The sequence below is a fragment of the Bubalus bubalis genome, chromosome 23, assembly GCF_019923935.1.
Source record: "Bubalus bubalis isolate 160015118507 breed Murrah chromosome 23, NDDB_SH_1, whole genome shotgun sequence".
Classification (NCBI taxonomy): Eukaryota; Metazoa; Chordata; class Mammalia; order Artiodactyla; family Bovidae; genus Bubalus; species Bubalus bubalis.
In genome coordinates this window covers 51762777-51782946 of record NC_059179.1, presented here as the reverse complement: position 1 = coordinate 51782946, position 20170 = coordinate 51762777, and the positions used below count along the sequence as shown (strand labels likewise).

At 57.7% G+C, this 20170-nt stretch overlaps 2 protein-coding genes across 6 annotated transcripts; one reads left to right on the top strand and one right to left on the bottom strand.

Moving 5' to 3' along the window:
- Positions 1 to 255: 255 nt before the first annotated feature.
- On the top strand, positions 256 to 12429 carry FUOM (fucose mutarotase). 5 transcript variants are annotated; one of them, XR_006547844.2, is made up of 9 exons: positions 256 to 411; positions 872 to 940; positions 1883 to 1953; positions 2124 to 2222; positions 2737 to 2810; positions 4403 to 4480; positions 8812 to 8907; positions 9008 to 10455; positions 10663 to 12429. XR_006547844.2 is itself a non-coding variant. In XM_025273881.3 (6 exons), the coding sequence occupies exons 1-6, from the start codon at positions 327 to 329 to the stop codon at positions 3121 to 3123; spliced, it is 465 nt and encodes a 154-aa protein (XP_025129666.1). In that variant the 5' UTR covers positions 257 to 326; the 3' UTR covers positions 3124 to 3383. The 5 variants fall into 5 exon arrangements, 1 of the variants encoding a protein (XP_025129666.1); XR_006547845.2 differs by lacking the exon at positions 8812 to 8907; XR_006547847.2 differs by lacking the exons at positions 256 to 411; positions 872 to 940 and adding an exon at positions 998 to 1258.
- Positions 9526 to 13500, bottom strand: PRAP1 (proline rich acidic protein 1). The gene is made up of 5 exons (XM_025273882.2): positions 13352 to 13500; positions 11052 to 11118; positions 10389 to 10435; positions 9883 to 9983; positions 9526 to 9778 (listed from the first exon to the last, which is right to left on the bottom strand). Exons 1-5 carry the CDS (start codon positions 13357 to 13359, stop codon positions 9567 to 9569), a joined length of 435 nt encoding a protein of 144 aa, XP_025129667.2. The 5' UTR covers positions 13360 to 13500; the 3' UTR covers positions 9526 to 9566.
- Positions 13501 to 20170: the final 6670 nt, after the last annotated feature.

Genomic DNA, 20170 nt, shown 5'->3' with positions numbered 1-20170 from the left:
AGTCTGTCTCTAAAAACTCTATAACCCCTTTGTTCGGGGCTTAGAGCTTGGAGTGTTAACTCCTCTGGGCCCCCTGACATAATAAATCTGAGTTCTTCAACTCTCCGAGTGTGGTGCTTATTTTCTGTAGTACTGGTTCCTGCAACAATGGGATGGGCTGATGTCCACCGCTCCCCAAACGACCCCCTAGTCCGCCGCGCCTGGCTGGGGAACCCTCCGTCCAGACCCCGCCCATTCCCAGGTCCCGCCCCTCGCTCGCCCCGCCCTCCCCTCGCGCAGCCCCGCCTATCCCCGCCCCGCGAAGCCTCGCCCCCCCGCCCGCTACCATGGTGGTGCTCAAGGGCGTCCCCGCGCTCCTGTCCCCGGAGCTGCTCTTCGCCCTGGCGCGGATGGGGCACGGAGATGAGATCGGTGAGCGCTGCTGGGTCCGAGCCTCCGGGAGAGCCGGCCCCGCGAGCCGCAGGCGGGCAGGGCGCCGGGCCTGGGCGGGGGCGGGCAGGTCCGGTTCCTTCTCCAGCCCGGAGGCCGGGCCGAGCGGCCCCGCGCACGGTCCTCCGCAGCCCGCGCGCGCTCCAGCCCCGTCGCCTCACGGCCCTCGGGCCCGCACCGCCGGCGCCCGGGCTGGTCTGGGACGTGTGCGTCGGTCTCTCTTCCTGAGACCGCGGCCGAGCGCCCGGAGCCCGCCCAGCCTTCAGCTACCCCGCAAGTCCTCGGGCGCGCAGGCTCCGGTCCCTCGCGATCGCAGACCCGGGCGGGGCGGGGCGAGTCCTCAGGCGTCGGCCCTGCGGCTCCGGGTCTGTGCCCCCTACGCGGCGCGAGGGACGTGGGCCGACCCACTGTTAAACTATGTCTGGCCGTGCTGGCCTTCCAGTTCTTGCAGACGTGAACTTCCCCAGCAGCTCCATCTGTAGAGGCGGCCCGGAGGAGATCCGCGCAGACGGTGAGCCCCGCCTGCCGCAGGGTGGGTGGGAGGGTGCGCTGGGCTCTGGGCCGCCGGGTGCGGCGGCTCTGCCCCGCCCCCACCAAGCCCGCAGGCACTGCCCCAGGGACCCAGGAGGTCTCCGCGCCAGAATCTCCCCGCAGCCCCCGCCCCCAGACGGAGCCTGGGCCTCCTGCCCCGTCTCACGCAGCACTTGATGGCCTCTTACACATGGGAAAATAGGCCTGACCGAGCAGTGGTGCCCAGCCCAGTCCACGAGCTCAGCCTGTACTCTTCCGTAGAATCCCAGCACCGGTGGCCTGACCCCACGTGTTCCAGGTGTCCGCACACTCACACGCCTCTAAAGACCTTCTCACCTCATGGGGGTGGGGGGGGAGCAGGGCAGGTCGTGCAAGGGGACAGTGGGAGGTGAGACTGGGGCCGGGGACCAGGTCCTGGAGGGGACACGTAAGAGAGGGGTTAGCAGTCCTGACGGTAATGGAGGTGGGCTGGGCTCGGCTGTGCCTGGGCGCTTCCCACCCCCAGCGGTGTTCTGAGGTGGGACAGTCCTTTCTTTTCATGGCTTCTGTGTTTCCCAGTTTTGTACATGAGCACACATTAGCTTAACAATCAGAAACCAACTCTCAGGACAGCAGAGAGCCTTGGAGCCAAGCGGGGCAGATCTGAGGGCAGCCAAGAGAGGCCTCTTTCTAGACCCCACTATCGTCTCAGGGGGTCATCTCCAGGGCATCCTGGGATCAAGAAAGTGGCCTGGGTGCCCCTCCTGGTGGACACATGTTTGGGGTCACCACCAACGGCCTGTGTGGAAGAGTGAAGGTGGGGTGGGTGGGGGCAGACAGAGACAGGGGCCGTGGCTCCGGCGGGGAAACTCAGTGTGACCTCGATAAGTGTCCCTAGGCGGGCAGCTCGTTCCCAGTATCTGAGGCCATCCTCTGCCCCCAGGCCTGGGCATCCCCCAGCTCCTAGAGGCCGTGCTGCAGCTGCTGCCCCTGGACACCTACGTGCAGAGCCCGGTAAGGCTGCTCCGGGCTTTGGCTTGCCCTCTGCCAGAACACAGGGGGACCACTTGCCCTGATGGGGGTGGGGAGGACCTGTGTTCCCGAGGCCCTGAACCAACCAGAGGAGCCCTGAGGGCACCCAGGGCAGGGGGGTTGGCCACAGAGCCGAGCCTCTCCATCACTAGGCTATGGTCATGGAGCTGGTGCCCAGCGACAGGAAGAGCGGCCTGCTGACACCAGTGTGGACGAGCTACCAGTCCATCCTTTCCAGGGCTGGCTATGAGGTGAGCCTAAGATCCCCACTGGGAAAGGGCTCAGGGACCCTCTGTGCCTTGGAGGCCCAGGAGAAGTGAAAGACAGCCCCGGAACTCTGCACCATGGGTATGCGAGTTCCTGCCCTGGCCAACCCCCTCCCTCCCGGGACCCTCATCTATCTCTGCCTGGAGGTCCTCACACACCCCATCCTGGGAACAGCAGGGTACTCCTGGCTCCCACTTGTGGCCAGAGGCCTGGCCCGATGCTGCCTGTCACCCCTTGTCCTGCAAAGGGCTGGGCAGGTCTTGGGTGGGACTTTCCTGAAAGGAGCCAGGGCTCCTGGTCTGGACAGTAGCCCCCACCCACCGCCCTGGGGGCAGCTCAGGTGATTCAGGGGCCCCAGGCAGGTGGCCACCACAGCCCCCTGTGTCCCTGCCTGCCAAGTCCACACAGGTCAGAAGGCCAGTGTCCTTGGGACCCCAGCCTGCAGAGTTTCCTGTTGCCCCCGGGCCTGAGCCTCAACCCTCCCTCTCTGCCTTCCAGTTCTCCCTGGGGATGGTGGAGAGGTTTGCATTTTATGAGCGGGCGAAAAAGGCTTTTGCTGTTGTGGCAACTGGGTGAGTTCTGGCTGGATCCACTGGGTCCACTGGGTCGCGCTACGTCTGCCGAGCAGGGTCCCTACCCCTCCCCACTCCAGAGCTCTCTCCACCCTCCATGCAGCCCCTGCGCCTGGACTAAATGCCCCACAGGGAATGAGAGAGGCAAGGGGTTTGCTGGGCGTGCCTGGGCGGGGGCCAGAGCGGTGGTCCGGGCAGCCGGATCCTCTCCATCCCCGCCTGGCGCTCAGCCTGCTCCTTGTGCAGGGAGACGGCCCTCTACGGAAACCTCATCCTCAAGAAGGGGGTGCTGGCCCCTAAAGACCTGTGCTAAGCCTATTGAAGACCACCTGCCCAGAGAGGAATCTACACCCCTGAGCCTGCTGAGGCCACCAGCAGACACGTCCGTCCGGTGGCCAGATGAGCCAGCCTGGCCCTCCCCGGCAGCACCCAAAGCTCGCCCCGCCAGGGTCCTGCATGGGCCTCTGCTGACCGGGGCCGGGATCGTCCTGTTTATGAAAATGATGCAAAAGCACGGTGGCGTGCCCAGCGTTGGGTCCAAAGCTTTAAACAGTAGCTCTTTGCCGACTCACAGAGGCCTGTTTGGTGCTGAGTGCAAGGGAGGCTGTTGGCTCCCCAGAGAGCAGACCCCCACCCACTCTCGGTGAATCCTCAGAGGGGAGGTGAGGCCTTCTCCTCCCAGTGGGTTTGGGTCACCTGACTTGGCAGGTCCCTGGATGTGGAACAAGAGTGCACGCAGGTAGAGAGAGACCCGTGAGTGGGGAGAGCACTCAGGGGGCCTGGGGGTCTGGGTGGGGGTCCTTGGTGATGCAACACAGGGCAGGGGGCCTGGAGGAGGTGCGTCGGCCGCCCGGGCAGCCCCGCGCGGCTGCAGGCACTAAAGTGGTCCTTGAAGAGGGGGCTGGGGCCGTTCCTTCAGCCCCAAAGCTGGAGGGAAGGTGTCAGGGGCTGGCCCGGAAGCTCTGGGGACCGACCAGAGCGTCAGCTGTTGGGGCGGAGGGGGCAGTGCTGTGTCCCTGCTCCAGTGGTTAGCACTCACTGACGGCACGCACAGGCCTGAGTGCGTCTGGGAATGGCCAGGGTGGTGGTAGAGGACAGGAGGATCCCCACGCCCAGGGGAAGGGAGCCTGTGAGGCTGCGGCGGCCTCCTGGCCCGTTCTCAAACTGGGTCTCGAACTACAGTGGGCAGGGGTCCCACTGGCCACTGCACAGGGTCCCTCCCTGAGGGTTCCCTCCTTCCTCCTCCAGACTCTACAGGGCTAGATGCGGGAGCTGGGGTGACTGGGGATCCCCAGGGCTTGGGGGAGGCTCCCGTGGTCTGGACCCGGGGCTGGTAGACCTGGAGAGCAGACAGGCACACTGGGCAGATCTGGGACTCAGCCTGGGGAAGGGACTGTGTTCTGGCCCGCCACCACTGGGGCTTAATCTCAGACCTTTGACCCCACAGCCGGCCACTTCCAGCTGCAGAAGGAAGTGTTTCGCTTGAAACAGCTTTATTGAGGTTGAATTCTCATGCAGTAGCTGATCACATTTAACATGTTCAGTCAGACTCATTTGGGTGTTGAATCAGCACCTCCATCCCTACCCCCCAGGTTGGTGTGCACTTTGCAGAATTTCGTTCAAGTGGAAGGCCGTGTGTGCCCAGCATGCTCGTGTGGGGTGCTAGCCGTGTGAGTCCATGATTCCTCTTTGCTGCTGAGCGGGGTTCCGCCACTCCCGGGCACCTCTTGGGGGGTTCTGGGTTGCTTCCAGCTCTTAGCTGTTACAGATAAGCTTGCTGTGAACATGAGTGGGGTAAGCACCTGGGTTTAAGGCTCGGCCGTAGGGCACGTGTGTGTGTGACTTTGTAAGAAGCCCCCAGGCTGTTTCAGGCCGCTGAGTGGGTTGGCCTCCGCAGCCCCAGAGAATGCGCGTTCCGGCCCGGGTCCTCGTCCGCTCTAGCGGGACTCTCCCGGTGTCGCCTCCATTCTCATTCTCCTTCCCTGATGGTTAATGATGTTGAGTATCCTTTCATGGGTGTGTGTGGCCTTCTGTCTGCTGTCTTTGCTGACATGAATGGTCAGTCTCTTGCCAGTTTTGGACCAGGGCCTTTAACGATCTTGGTCCCCACTTCCCCTGGGGCCCCAGCGGCTGACCTCCTGTCCAGCTTGGTTCTGGCACCGCCTGCCCGGGATGCGTCGGATCCCACAGGTTCAGGCTCAGGACTGCCCTGATGACACCCTTCTCCAGATGTCAGTCCCAAGTGCCTCTGATTGACTGGCTGTAGATTCGGGATTCCTACAACCCCTCCCCGGGCTTGATTACTTCCCTCAAGCAACTCACAGAACTCAGGGAAAAAGCCAGTCCCTGGATCACCATTTACCCTAAAAGGACAGGACTCGGGAACCGCCGGGTGAGTGGGTCCTGGGGGGCATGTCCCTGCCCTCCTGGGCACCACTCTCACCACCTCTTCACGTGCTCAGCAGCCCTAGGGCTCTCTAGACCCAGCCTTCTGATTTTCTCTGGAGGCTTCATGACATGCACTGGCCACTGGCCATTGGTCCAACCCCCCGTCCCCTCCTCCCTCAGGACTGGGTGTGGGGCTGGAAGTTCCAACCCTCGATTCCTGGTGGGTCCCTGGCAACTGGCCCCATCCTTAGGGACCTTCCCAGAGTCACCTCATTCACACAGTGAAGGGTCACACTATCACAGGAAGTCCCAAGGGTTTTAGGACTTGCGCGCCAGGATCAGGGATGAAGACCAAATGTGTTTCTTATGACAAATCACAGTATCACAGCATTTTTCACTTGGTCCAAGCTCTTTCTGGGGATCCCCTGTGCCCACCAGAAGGGTCTTGTTCAATCGTTCAGTCATGTCCAACTCTTTGCCACCCCTTGGACCGCAGCACGCCAGGCTTCCCTGTCCTACACCATCTGGAGCTTGCTCATACTCATATCCATTGAGTTGGTGATGCCATCCAACCATCTCATCCTTGACTCAGCGGTTCCCGAGTCGTCCCCTTCTCCTCCTGCCATCCATCTTTCCCGGCATCAGGGTCTTTTCTAATGAGTCAGTTCTTTGCATCAGGTGGCCAAAGTATGGGAGCTTCAGCTTCAGGATCCGTCCTTTCAATGAATATTTAGGACTCATTTCCTTTAGGATTGACTGCCTTCATCTACTTGCAGTTAAAGGGACTCACAAGAGTCTTCTCCAACACCACAATTCAAAAGCATCAATTCTTCAGTGCTCAGCCTTCTTTATGTTCCAACTCTCACATCCATACAGGACTAGGGGAAAAACCATAGCTTTGACTAGACAGACTTCTGTTGGGAAAGTTATGTCTCTGCTTTTTAATATGCTGTCTAGGTTGGTCATATCTTTTCTTCCAAGGAGCAAGTGTCTTTTAATTTCATGGTTGCAGTTACCACCTGCAGTGATTTGGGAGCCCAAGAAAATAGTCTCTTACTGTTTCCATTGTTTCCCTATCTATTTCCCATGAAGTGATAGGACCGGATGTCATGATCTTAGTTTTCTGAATGTTGAGCTTTAAGCCAACTTTTTCACTCTCCTCTTTCACGTTCATCAAGAGGCTCTTTAGTTCCTCTTCACTTTCTGCCATAAGGGTGGTGTCATCTGCATATCTGAGGTTATTGATATTTCCTCCAGCAATCTTGCTTCCAGCTTGTGTTTCATCCAGCCTGGCATTTCGCATTATGTACTCTGCATATAAGTTAAATAAGCAAGGTAACAATATACAGCCTTGATGTACTCCTTTCCCAATTTTGACCCAGTCTGTTGTTCCATGTCCAGTTCTAACTGTTGCTTCCTGACCTGTATACCGGTTTCTCAGGAGGCAGATCAGGTAGTCTGGTATTCACATCTCTTTAAGAATTTTCCACAGTGGTGATCCACAGTCAAAGACTTTAGCATAGTCAATGAAGCAGAAGGAGATGTTTTCCTGAAATTCTCTTGCTTTTTCTATGCTCCAACAGATGTTGGCAATTTGATCTCTGATTCCTCTGCCTTTTTCAAAATACAGCTTGTACATTGGAAGCTCTTGGTTCATGTTCTGTTGAAGAAGCCTGACTTGGAGAATTTTGAGCATTACTTTACTAGCATGTGAGATGAGTGCAATTGTGTGGTAGTTTGAGCACTCTTTGGCATTGCCTTTCTTTGGGATTGGAATGAAAACTGACCTTTTCCAGTTCTGTGGCCACTGCTGAGTTTTCCAAAGTTCTGGCATATTGAGTGAGCACTTTCACAGGATCGTCTTATAGGATTTGAAATAGTTCAACTGGAATTCCATCACCTCCACTAGCTTTGTTCGTAGTGAGGCTTCCTAAGGCCCACGTGACTTCACATTTCACGATGTCTGGCTCTAGGTGAGTGATCACACCATCGTGATTATCTGGGTCGTGAAGATCTTTTTTGTACAGTTCTTCTGTGTATTCTTGCCACCTCTTCTTAATATCTTCTGCTTCTGTTAGGTCCATACCGTTTCTGTCCTTTATTGAGCCCATCTTTGGATGAAATGTTCCCTTGGTATCTCTAATTTTCTTGAAGAGATCTCTAGTCTTTCCCATTCTGTTGTTTTGCTCTATTTCTTTGCATTGATCACTGAGGAAAGCTTTCTTCTCTCTCCTTGATATTCTTTGGAATTCTGCATTCAGATGTTCCTTTTCTCCTTTGCCTTTAGCTTCTCTTTTTTTCTCAGCTATTTGTAAGGCCTCCTCAGACAACCATTTTGCCTTTTTGCATTTCTTTTTCTTGGGGATGGTCTTGGTCACCGCCTCCTGTACAATGTCTCGAACCTCTGTCCGTAGCTCTTCAGGCACTCTGTCTGTCTATCAGATCTAGTCCCTTGAATCTGTTTGTCGCTTCCACTCTTGAGTTCAACCAAACACTCAGACTCAGGGAAGAGCACGGCCGCTGGAGGAACAACATCCCGTGACACCGCGGGTCACAGCCACTCCACTCGGGGCAGCTCAGATGTGTGGAGGTGAGGGTCGGTGGGCACCGCCTGGCTAAGAGCCTGTATCCCTAGATGGGGGTGCTGTGCCCAGGGCCACTGCATCAGGGCGGAAGGCAGTGGCTCCCGGGAGGACTGGCCTCAGTTGTCCCTTCCGTGTCTGGGCGCCTCCCCCACCAGCGGTCACTGCAGGAGTGTTGCCTAGTGACTGGGGGCAGAGGGAGGTGACCATGCTCAGAGTCAAGGACTTGGCACCCTCAGGCAGTTGAGCAGTGTGAATGCCCCTGGGAGTTTAGGGGGTTGCAGGGGGAGCCAGCCAGGTGGGGCTCCCCTGACGCCCTCCACCCCGACTGCCATGAAGGAGAAGGGGCCACGCCGTTTCAGGTGACAGACCTCCCCAGGATCTCAGTCAGGGGGCTGAGTGGCCCGTGGTCCCCGCCAGTGTCCCCTGCTCACCCCGAGGCCCCCAGCGCCCGCTGCCTCTCTGCCTGGGCCTTCGGTGCAGGAAGGGCCCAAGGTGACCAGGCTCCAGCAGGGCTGGAGGCAGCTTTGGCCACAAACACCCCCCTGGGCTGCCCAAGGCCATGCTCAGCGTGGACCCGGGTCTGCCCTCCTTGGGACAGTGGTGCCCAATCACCTGTACTCTCGCTGGAGATGGCTGCCCCCTCGCTGACAGGGTGGTCTGGAGGGGCCGTGTGAGGTTCGGGGCCACCTGAGGCCTGGGTGATTCTGGGGCAGGAGCAGGGCGCCGAGTCAGCACCGCCCCTGTACTCAGCCAGAGGGTGGTGAGGCGCCTGGTGGGGACCAGCACCGCTCCGCCCCAGTTAGGACCGGACCTTGAGCAGGTCTTCCCTGATAGCTCAGTTGGTAAAGAATCCACCTGTAATACAGGAGACCCGGATTTGATCCCTGGGTCGGGAAGATCCCCTGGAGAAGGGAAAGGCTACCCACTCCAGTATTCTGGCCTGGAGAATCCCATGGACTGTATAGTCAGTCCATGGGGTCGCAGAGTCGGATGTGACTGAACGACTTGCACTTTCTCACTTGGGGCAGGTCACTGCCAGGCCTTGGTCTCCTCGTCGGTGCTGTGGGTGCGGCAGCTCCTGTCGGGCTGGGGGGCTTGTATGCTGCTGAGCAGCGCATCCCGGGGTGAGGCTGCCATTTGAGTCCTTGAGGAGCTCAGAACTGGGGGAGAGATACTGGCTCTAGGGCACGTGAGGTCCCCACTGGGCACCTCTTTGTGTCTTAGCCCTGAGCAGGCTCCGTCCAGGCTTGGGGAGGGTCCAGGTACCAAGTGTGTCCCTCTACACCCTGGGACGTGACTGCCACGGAGAAAGCCCTCTGCACCTGCATGTGGACGGCGAGTAGCGCTCCAGTGACCTGCGCCCACGACCGACCGCAAGCCTGCCGAGCCACCGGGCACGGAGCCTGGGCCCAGCTGCCGCACCCGCCCGTGCCCTGCCCCCTGCCCCCTGCCGCCTGTCACCCGTGCCCTGCCCCCACTCGCCCGTGCCCTGCCCCCTGCCCCCTGCCCCCTGAGCCAGCACTGCCGGGCCCCTCCTCCCAGTCCTGCTTCCAATGCCACTCCATCCCCGCCCATCCCAGCGCCCGGGGAGGCCGGGGGAGCAGATGGGCCCAGGCGCGGGGGCACCGGGCGGGACCCAGGCTCAGCTTGCACTGCAAAGACCCTGCGTGTGTGGGGCCAGCCTGCAGCCCCCTTCTCCCAGACAGCAGGCAGGCCGCGATCACTGTTCTTGAATACACACAGCCACCTCTGCAGGCTTTATTTTTCTCCGGCCGGGGCAGGGTCAGGGCTCCCTGGGGTGGTAGATGTGGTCTCGGTCCTCCTCAGGCCCATGAAGCACCTGGCGAGGGGGCAGCACCCGGGCCCAGGGCCTCGCCTCCTCTGGGGCCTCCTCGGGCCCGTCGTGGAACAGGCTGTCCCAGTCGGGCTCAGGACCCTCCCTCGGGCCCGGGACGTGGCCCAGGGCATCCTCGGTCTCTGCCGGGGCTTTGGCACCTGGGGACAGACAGAGAGGCTGTGGCCTCCATCTCCCTCCCAAGGCGCCATCCATCCAGGCCGACCCCATGCCCTCCAGCCCAGTGGGCAGTGCCTGCCCCCACCTTTCTGCTCCTTGCTGGTGGCCATGAGCTTGGGTGCCATGAGCAGCCAGATGAGCTGGTTGTCCTTCTCCAGAGACTCGACCGCGCGGGCGTCCCAGACCCTGTGAGCCAGAGCACGGATTCACGTCTCGTGTGCAGCAGGAGGCCCGTCCCGGGCCAGGGTCCCTGCCGCACCCCTCCTGCGGGTGGGTCCTGGAGGAGGCTCGGGGGCTTGGCCAGGGCAGAGGTCAGCAGAGCCCGGGGCTTGCGGACGGGGCTGCTGCCATCTGCCTGCCGCCTTGGCCGCCCAGCAGGAGTCAGCCTAGCGGGTGCCAGGGAGATGGGTGGGCTGAGGGGCCAGACCCCCTGGGTGGGGCGGCGGGGAGCCACTCAAACCCCCAGGCCCGCACTCTGCTTGGTCGGTCAGCTCTCAGGGGCTCCCGTACCTCCCCTCCCCAAAGCTGGACACGACCCACCCTTCCACCAAGGTCCCCGGGGGGACGGGAAGGACTGCCAGGGGCACTCACTCTGTGTCCTGCTCAGCCCCGACTTTGCCTTTGGTCTGGACGCGGACCTGGGAGAGTGAGGCCGCAGGTGAGACACAGCGCAGTGCTCTGAGGGGGCGGGGCGGGGTTGGGGGGGCGGCTGGGAGGAGCCGCACCGAGGCCCTCGAGGCACTGCCAGCTCCATCCTGCCCTGGGTCTGACACTTGGGGACAGCACAGGAGCTGCACCCTCTCCACCCACCCCCAGCTGGCGGCCTGAGCACGGAGGCCGGTTCCTCTGCCTGTCCTTCCTGCAGGGCCGACGGGGACAGGGGAGCAGGTGAAACAGCGACCCACTGCCGTGACGGGGCCCAGCAGCTGCGGGACAGCTGTGCCTGTCCTCCTGCATCTCCCCCTTGACCTGGGCACTCCCAGGCTGTAGGGAGGGGTATCCTGGACCTGGAGCTGCAGAAGGACACGGTCCCAGCAGTCGTGGACCCCTGGACAAGCCTGCACATGGAGGGGTCCCAGGCTTCACAGCACAGGGGAGCCTCACCAGGCCCCCTCCTCCACCTGGCTCACCTGGGGTCATGAGACTTGTCCCCCAGACCCTGCTGAGGCCCCCAGTGCTCACAGGCCCTGCGGTTGCATCCGCTGGTGCCTTCCTGCAGCCCCGGGGGCGGCTGGGTGAGGAGCCCACACGTACCTGGGGGATCCGGGCTGAGCCCACCTCCAGCAGCAACACAGCCACCAGGCTGGCAAGCACCAGGGGCCTGGGGGCAGAGGGCAGAGTGAGGGGCGCGCTGCTCCTGCCCCGCGGCCTCCAGGCAGGGCTCCTGGCCTGGCGAGCAGCAGGGGCCTGGGGCAGAGGGCAGGGTGAGGGGCGCGCTGCTCCTGCCCCGCGGCCTCCAGGCAGGGCTCCTGGCCTGGCCAGCAGTGGTCCAGGGGGCAGAGGGCAGGGTGAGGGGCGCGCTGCTCCTGCCCCGCGGCCTCCAGGCAGGGCTCCTGGCCTGGCGAGCAGCAGGGGCCTGGGGCAGAGGGCAGGGTGAGGGGCGCGCTGCTCCTGCCCCGCGGCCTCCAGGCAGGGCTCCTGGCCTGGCGAGCAGCAGGGGCCTGGGGCAGAGGGCAGGGTGAGGGGCGCGCTGCTCCTGCCCCGCGGCCTCCAGGCAGGGCTCCTGGCCTGGCCGGCAGTGGTCCAACCAGGGAAGCCGGGGCGGGTCCCGCGCAGGTCCACAGCTAGCATCCCAGACCAGGGCACGCGGGCCAGACTCACGTCTGATCCCCACCCTGCAGGTCCCGGTTTCCCGCGGGCCTTGCCTGCGGGCCCAGAACCTCTGTCGGCCGAGTGCTTGGGGCCTGGGGCCGAGGGACGGGTGAGGTGTGGGCTCAAGGCTCCTCTCTAGGGCCCACGGCACCCTGAGGCTACACCCTGTGGCTCCTCAGAGGCAGAGGGCAATTCCCTCCACCCTGGAGACATGGGCAGGAAAGATGGGGTGCTCTGTGTGGACACCTGCAGCCTGACCTTGAGGAGCTCAAAGACCAAGCCGAAGCAGGACTTCTGGGAAGCGTGGCCAAGGCTAGGCGCGCAGGGACGCGGGGGACATGAGGTGACCTGAGCACTCGAGGGGGCTGGGCTGACGGCAGGGGCGTGAGGCGTGTTAGGGTGCACACGTGTGCAGGTGTGTGCTGTGCACGTGCCCTGGCGTCTCTCGCCTTATTAAACCACAGGACACTAGGCCCCTGTGGAGTTGCTGCTGCTGCGTGTGTGCTCGTGTTAAGCCACTTCAGTCGTGTCCGGCCCTGAACTGAGACCTCACTGCAGTCTGGGCTCTCCCGGGATGTAATCTGAACCAGGCAGTCCAGGATCGCCTGGCACCGCGGGGGTTCCAGGCCTGGTAGAGAGCAGCCCGCCGTGCCGGCCACCCACAGCTGCTGCATGTCCCGGGCTCGGGTCGCTGCCCGGCACGGCCTCCACTTCTGTGCTGCTCGAGCTCCTTCTGTCTGCTGACTGGGTGCCACCCAGTTTCCCAGACTGGAAACTCCAGTGGCGTTTCACTTAAATAAACAGACCGTCTCACCCGCCAGGTGCAGCTCAGCTGTCCGTGTGTAGGGAGCGTTCCACTCCTGGGGAGGGCCTGGGGGCCGTGGTTGGGGGAGGGACCCAAGGCTTCCTGCCGGATGCCCCAGCTTCGCTTCCAGCCCCACGGAGACCTTCGCCCCTCCGGGTGACTCAGCACATCGACGTAGGGGTTTCCAGGCACATCATGGGGGCAAAGGACAGGCATCTGCCCTGGACTGCAGGGCGCTGGCCTGATCTGGGCACCGAGCCCTAGGCAGAGGCTCTGAACACCAGGAGGTCCCCAAGTCACTGATGGGCCCACCTCGTGTCCAAGCTGGGGTTCCTGGAAGAGCCCCCAGAACAGGAGGGCCAGGGGAGCTCTGACTTTAGGAGGGGCCCGAAGGAGGGGGGTGCCCAGCAGGAGCCTCAGGACTTCCCGGGCTCAGTCAACCGCAGCTTCCAGGGTGATGACCCCTTGGTTCCAGCTGCCCCGCCCCCAGGACCCTGAGGCCTCCAGCCCTGCCTCATCGTCTTGACCCCGTTTCCATTTTGTTGGTCATAGACCTGTCTCCTCTGACCCTGGAGTCTCCCACCTGCTTCCAGGGGCTCTCAGGTGCTTCTCAGGGCCAAGGGACCCCAAGGGACAGGGGCTCTCTCTCCCAAACCACAGGGGTGGCCTTTGGAGATGGAGCCCTGGGGATAACGACCGTTCTGGTGACTCAGGAGGGAGAGCTCTGTCCCCAAGCCTGGAACACCCGGGAGGAGCCAGCACCTGGGGGGGCAGCCAGACAGAGCCTGGATCCCCGTCCAGAACCAAGCTGGGCTCTGGACACAGGTGCCCCGAGCCTGGTCCCTGTGCTGGGGCTCTGGACCCAAGGGACCGCCCAGCAAAGCTGTGGTTAGACGGGGTGTTGGGGGGACCCGGGTTTAAGGGCGCTAGGCATTACCTTCTCATGTCAGGCCACCTTTCTGGTGCAGAGGGTGCACTGGGGGCTATGGTTTCAGATCCAGGTAGCCGGCAGCCCGGGTGTTCAGACTCTTGGTCCTGCTCCTCCCACTCTCGCTGCTCCAGGTTTTATGGCCCCCATGTGGGCGTGTCTGGACAGAGGTCAGGGGCCAGGGATCCTGGCTGTGCTGACAAGGTGACTGGGTCTGCCTCCATCCGTCGGTCACACCCATGACCCTCCCCAGGAGTGGCTCTCAGCCTGCTCCCGAGACCCGGCTCAGCCGTGCCGCCCCATCTCTGCACATGCTGGGATCCGCACGGCCTGCACCCACCCACCTGTATCCTGATGCTGCAGGCCTTGTCACCAGGGTGGAGGGCGGGGGCGTTCCGACCCAAGCTGGGCCAACTGTGGCTGGAAGCCAGAGGGCATCCCAGCCCACCCTGCCCACTGGGCCCTCAGCCACAGCTGCCAGACTCCTCTGAAATGTCAGGAGTTCACCAAACCTTTTACTAACCCAATACTGAACCCAAGCAGTATCTGACTTTATCCAACATTGTCATATAGTTGTCACACACGAGAGCGTGTCCAGTAAAGGCACTCCTCTGTGGCTCACACGTCTGACTGTGCGTGTAGACGCCCCCTTGCAGGGTCTGCGGTCCCTGCAGCTGCAGCGCGAGCTCTCGCCCTCACGGCGCAGAGCAGACCCAGGCCTTCCGTTCTGCGAATGAAGAGCAGTCGTGCAGCTCTGCCTGCTCATCGCGGCTCCTCTGTGGGCCACACCGCACCTTAGCTGTCCTCACCCGGACGCTGTGATGCTGCAGACGGGCTTTGGCCCTTGGAGCTGCTCATGGCCTCGCCTCACATGAAAGGACTCTGTGTGCATGCTCCGTCGGGTCCGACTCTGCGACCCCGCAGACCGCAGCCCACCAGGCTCCTCTGTCCATGGGATTTCCCAGGCAAGAATACTGGAGTGGGTTGACATTTCCTCCTCCAGGGGAGCTTCCTGACCCAGGCATTGAACCTGGCTCTCCTGCACTGCAGGCAGGTTCTTTACTGTCTGAGCCACCGGGGAAAACCTGAACTACTCACAGCTGAACGATAATTTTAGCCCAGGACATAAACATTTCTTCCACTAAAGGTGACATGGTGACTACCGTTATTGTTCACGCACCAAGTCATGTCTGACTCTTTGCAACCCCATGGGCTGCAGCATGCCAGGCCTCCCTGTCCCTCACCATCTCCCAGAGTCTGCCCAAGCTCGTGTCCATGGCAGATGCCAAATGTCCTGGCATTTCACATGATGCACTCTGCATAGAAGTTAAATAAATCAGTGATGCCATCCAATCACTTCATCCTCTGCTGCCTGAGGAGGCAATGGCAAACCACTCTAGTATTCTTGCTGTGAGAATCCCATGAACTGTATAAAAAGGCAAAAAGATAGTCGACTTATTAGCAGTGCTTACAAAGCTAGCCCTGCCCCCAACAATCAACTTAACTAGAGAGTTATTCCTAGTAGTGACACTGAGTCCCCCTAAAGCTGAGTTCCCTGACTGAGTTCATGATTAATCTCTCCACCCCAAACTTTATCCCTTTCTTGTTCCCTCTGACCTCAACCTATGCTCCCTGAACGCCAATTAATCAGAATCAGGTGACTGACTGCTACTGTTGATAACAGTGTTAGTGGACTTAAATTGCTGTAGAGATTAACCACCCACTCAGGTTGTTTGTCCAGGCACGGTGAGCTCACAGATCCTGGAGCCATGGACCACCTGGCCTGAGAGTGTAAACCAGAGACATCATGACTCCTGAAACCAGATTCCAAAATGTCACAAAAGGATGATTAATCCCAGCCTCTTTATTTGTGCTCTTTTTTAATAAATCCCCTAACTCAAAGACCAAGTAGGTGGAAGGCTTATCTGAGTTGGTCTGAGTGGATCTGAGGACTGTGTCCCCACCCTTGCCTGTTGTTCAGTCACTCAATCATGTCCAACTCTTTGAGACACCCCTGGACCTCAGCACACCAGGCTTCCTGTCCTTCACTATCTCTTGGAGTTTCCTCACACTCATGTCCATTGAATTGATGATGCCATCCAACCATCTCATCCTCTGTCGTCCCCTTCTCCTTCTGTCTTCAATCTTCCCCAGCATCAGGGTCTCTTCTGAAGAGTTGGCTCTTCGAATCAGGTGCCCAAAGTATTGGAACTTCAGCTTCAGCATCAGTCCTTCCAATGAATATTCAGGACTCATCTCCTTTAGGATTGACGGGTTTCATCCCCTTGCAGTCCAAAGGACTCTCAAGAGTCTTCTCCAACACCACAGTTCAAAAACATCACTTCTTTGGCACTCAGCCTTCTTTATGGGCCAACTCTCATATCTGTGCATGACTACTGCAAAAACCATAGCTTTGACTAGTGGACCTTCATCGGCAAAGTGATGTCTCTGCTTTTTAATACTCTAGGTTTGTCATAGCTTTTCTTCCAAGCAGCAAGCATCTTTTAATTTCATGGCTGCAGTCACCATCTGCAGTGATTTTGGAGCCCAAGATAATGAAGTTTGTCACTGTTTCCACTTTTTCCCCAACTATTTGCCATGAAGTGATGGGACCAGATGTCATGATCTTGGTTTTTTGAATGTTCAGTTTTAAGCCAGCTTTTTCACTCTCCTTTTTCACCTTCATCAAGAGGCTCTTTAGTTCCTCTTCATTTTCTGCCATAAGGGTGGTGTCGTCTGAAAATCTGAGGATATTACTCTCAGCAATCTTGATTCCAGCTTCTGCTTCATCCAGCCTGGCATTTCTCATGATGTTCTCTGCATAGAAGTTAAATAAGCAGGTGACAATACAGCCTTGACGTACTCCTTTTCCTATTTGGAACCAGTCTGTTGTTCCATGTCCAGTTCTAACTGTTGCTTCCTGACCTGCATACAGATTTCCTAGGAGGCAGGTAAGGTGGTCTGGTTTCCCCATCTCTTGAAGAATTTTCCACAGTTGGTTGTGATCCACACAGTCAAAGGCTTTGGCGTAGTCAATAAAGCAGAAGTCGATGTCTTTCTGGAACTCTCTTGCTTTATCTATGATCCAATGGATGTTGGCAATTTGATTTCTGGTTCCTCTGCCTTTTCTAAATCCATTGTAAATATGGAAATTCTCAGTTCATGTACTGTTGAAGCCTAGCTTGGAGAATTTTGAGCATTACTTTGCTAGCATGTGAGATGAGTACAATTGTGCGGTAGTTTGAGCATTCTTTGGCATTGCCTTTCTTTGGGATTGGAATGAAAACTGACCTTTTCCAGTCCTGTGGCCACTGCTGAGTTTTTCTTTGAAAAAATGACAGAAGGATCTCTGTTTGTTTCCAAGGCAAACCATTCACTATCACAGTAATCCAAGTCTATGCCCCAACCACGAATGCCAAAGAAGCTGAAGTTGAACAGTTCTATGATGACCTACAAGAACTTCTAGAACTAACACCAAAAAATGATGTTCTTTTCATCACAGGAGATTGGAATGCAAAAGCAGGAAGTCAGGAGATTCCTGGAGTAACAGGCAAGTTTGGTCTTGCAGTACAAAATGAAGCAGGGTAAAGGCTAACAGAGCTTTGCCACGAGAACACTCTGGTCACAGCAAACACCCTCTTCCAACAACAGAAGAGACGACTCTACATGTGGCCACTGCTGAAGTTTCCAAGTTTGCTGCATACTGAGTGCAGCACTTGAACAGCATCATCTTTAGGATTTGAAACAGCTCAGCTGGAATTCCATCACCTCCACTAGCTTTGTTCCAAATAATTCTTCCTAAGGCCCACTTGACTTCACACCGAGGATGTCTGGCTCTAGATGAGTGATCACACCATCGTGGTTATCTGGGTCATTAAGACCTTTTTTGCTTTTTTGTACAGTTCTTCTGTGTATTCTTGCCACCTCTTCTTAGTTTCTTCTGCTTCTGTTAGGCCCATGTCCCTTATTATGCCCATCTTGGCATGAAATGTTCCCTTGGTATCTCTAATTTTCTTGAAGAGATCTCTAGTCTTTCCCATTCTATTGTTTTCCTCTATTTCTTTGCATTGACTGCTGAGGAAGTCTTTATCACTCCTTGCTATTCTTTGGCACTCTGCATTCAGATGAGAAATACCTGTTGTCGGAACTTGCTTTCCACCTTGAGGGGACGGGAGCGCCTGCTGGGCTGCAGTAGTGCCGTCTCTTTCAGGAGCTGACCTCACTGCAGCCTGACAGGGGTCAGCACATGCCCCACCGCCTCAGTGTCTGCGCTCCACTCACATCCACCGAGCCACACAGTGCTGACCACCAACGGTGCCCGACCAGCTTGGCACGCCGCCAGCCTGTACAGTGCGCGCCCCAAAGCCTTTCTCTGTACATGCTCCACAGCGCTTACTTATAGCCTATGGCAAACAAGATATTTGAAAAATGTTGTTGTTGTTTAGTTACTAAGTCACGTCTGACTCTTTTCGACCCCATGGACTGCAGCCACCACGCTCCTCTGTCCATGGGATTTCCCAGGCAGCAATACTGGAGTGGATTGCCATTTCCTCCTCTTGGGGATCTTCCTGACCCAGGGATAGAACCCGCGTCTCCTGCATTGCAGGCAGATTATTTACCCCTGAACCATCAGGGAAGCCTGAGACAATTGCATATTCATATGCAAAAAAAAAAAGAATTTAGACCTATGACTTGCACTGTACACAAAAGTTACCTCAAAATGCATCATAGGCGTAAATGTAAAATTTAAAATTACAAAACCACTGGAAGAAAAAAATGAGAAAATATTCATAGACTTGGATCAAGGAAACAGTTCTTAAGCACAACACTGAAGGCATGACAGGTAACAGAGAAAACTGATTTCTGGGACTTCATCCAAATTACAAACTTCACTTCGAAAGAGACTCAAGAAAGTGAAAAGGTAAGTCACAGACTGGGAGAGACTATTTGCAAATCTTCGGAGGCCAGAATATATGAAGAGTTTTACAACTCAGTAACAAGGAGACAAAGAACTCAACTGAAAAAAGTTCAGAACATTTGAGCCAACATTTCACCAAACGTACACAGGTGGCAAAGAGACCCACGAAGAGGTGTGCAGTTACTGATAAAGGAGAAGTGGTGTTTTGAGACAGGACGAGACAGGGCACGCGGAACGCCCCGGCCCTGGGCCTGTTCACGTGCGTCCGCACCGTGCGTCCACCAGACCCCTCGAGAGCGAGAGCGTCTGCCTCACCACGGACACCAAATTGTTTCCCTTCTTCCTTCTCTTCCTAGTTCTGTAAGGGCCAAGCTGGCATGCAGCTCGATTCATACGTGTATTTTTAAAAAATACTTATTTATTTACTTTTCCTGCGCTGGGTCTTGCTGCTGCCCGCGGGCCTCCTCTGGTTGCAGAGATGGAGGTCCGCCCCGCACTGCGGCGCATGCGCTTCCTGCTGCGGCGGCCCCTCGCATTGTGGAGCACAGGCCCCGGGCTTGGGGCCTTCAGTATCGCAGCACAGGCTCGGTAGTTGTGGAGAACGAGCTTCGCTGCTCTGAGGCATGAGGCATCTTTCCGGACCAGGGATTGAACCTGTGTCCCATGCGTTGGCAGGCGGATTCTTACCCACTGGACCACCAGGTAAGTATTTCGATTCATACATGTGTTGATAGATCTGGAATGCATATCTTCAGTGAACTTTACATGAAATGTCAGTGTCATTTCGATGAACAATCCCTTGTCTTGAAAATGTATTCATATAGCTGTCCCTTCAACTTCTAACAAGCAGAACAGCCCTCAGAATCTTCTGAGTTATAAGCCTCAGGCTAGCTTGAATAAAATTCTCTATTTCTTCTTTAGAGCCACTGTTGATTAATTTTTGTTGTTGTTAGCATTGTGAGCTATTAAGGACGCAGACTGAACTCCAGTGAGACGTCAGTCCCCTCCTGGTGGGTATGAGGTCAGTGTTGTGAGCAGAACTGTGTCCTCTCACAACTCACCCGTAGAAGCCCTAACCCCCTAGGACCTCAGAACGGGACTGTATGTGGAAACACGGTCTTTAAAGAGACAATTAATCGCTTCTCGGCCTTTTGGCTAAGATCAAGTGTAAAGAGACAATTAAGTTAAAATGCAGTCATATGGGTGGGCCCTAGCCCATTCTAAGACTACAGCCCTTAACACACGGAGGGAAGGCCATCTGATGACAAGCAAGAAGCTGGCAAGGCAAGGAGAAAGGCCACAGAGGAAGCCGGCCCTGCCAACACCTTGGTGTCTGACCTGCAGCCTCCAGAGTCACCAGGAGACACGTCCTGTTGTTTAAGGCACTCAGTCTATGGGACTTAGAGATGACTACAGTCCACAGGATCACAAGAAGTCGGATACAACTGAGCAACTAACACTTAAACACTTCTAGCAACTGAACACAGACGGCCGTGATAAAAAGGGCCTGGAGGGGAGCAGGGAGCCGAGACCCCCGTGTCCCTGGCAGAGATGTGCAGTGTGCACTCGCTTTGGGAAGAAGGTTCACTTTTTCTCAAAAAGCTTCATGGGAACTGCCACCCAACCCTGCAGCTCCACTCCTTGATACCCGCCCGAGAGAAACGAAAGTCCACCCTATCACCAGTGCAAGAGCCTGCACAGCCACGCTGTCAACAGTGGACACGCCTGGGAGCCGCGGTGTGTCCCCGAGTCCAGACAGACTGGACAGATAAAGCAGGGCACACGCTGTGGGGCCCTTGTCAACAGCAGAATGGCTGACACAGCAGCGACATCCATCGTTGCTCAGCAGCTGTGAGCCTGAGCGTGGGGCCCGACCTGGCGTGGAGATGGGCTGGGCCCTGGCTGGGGGC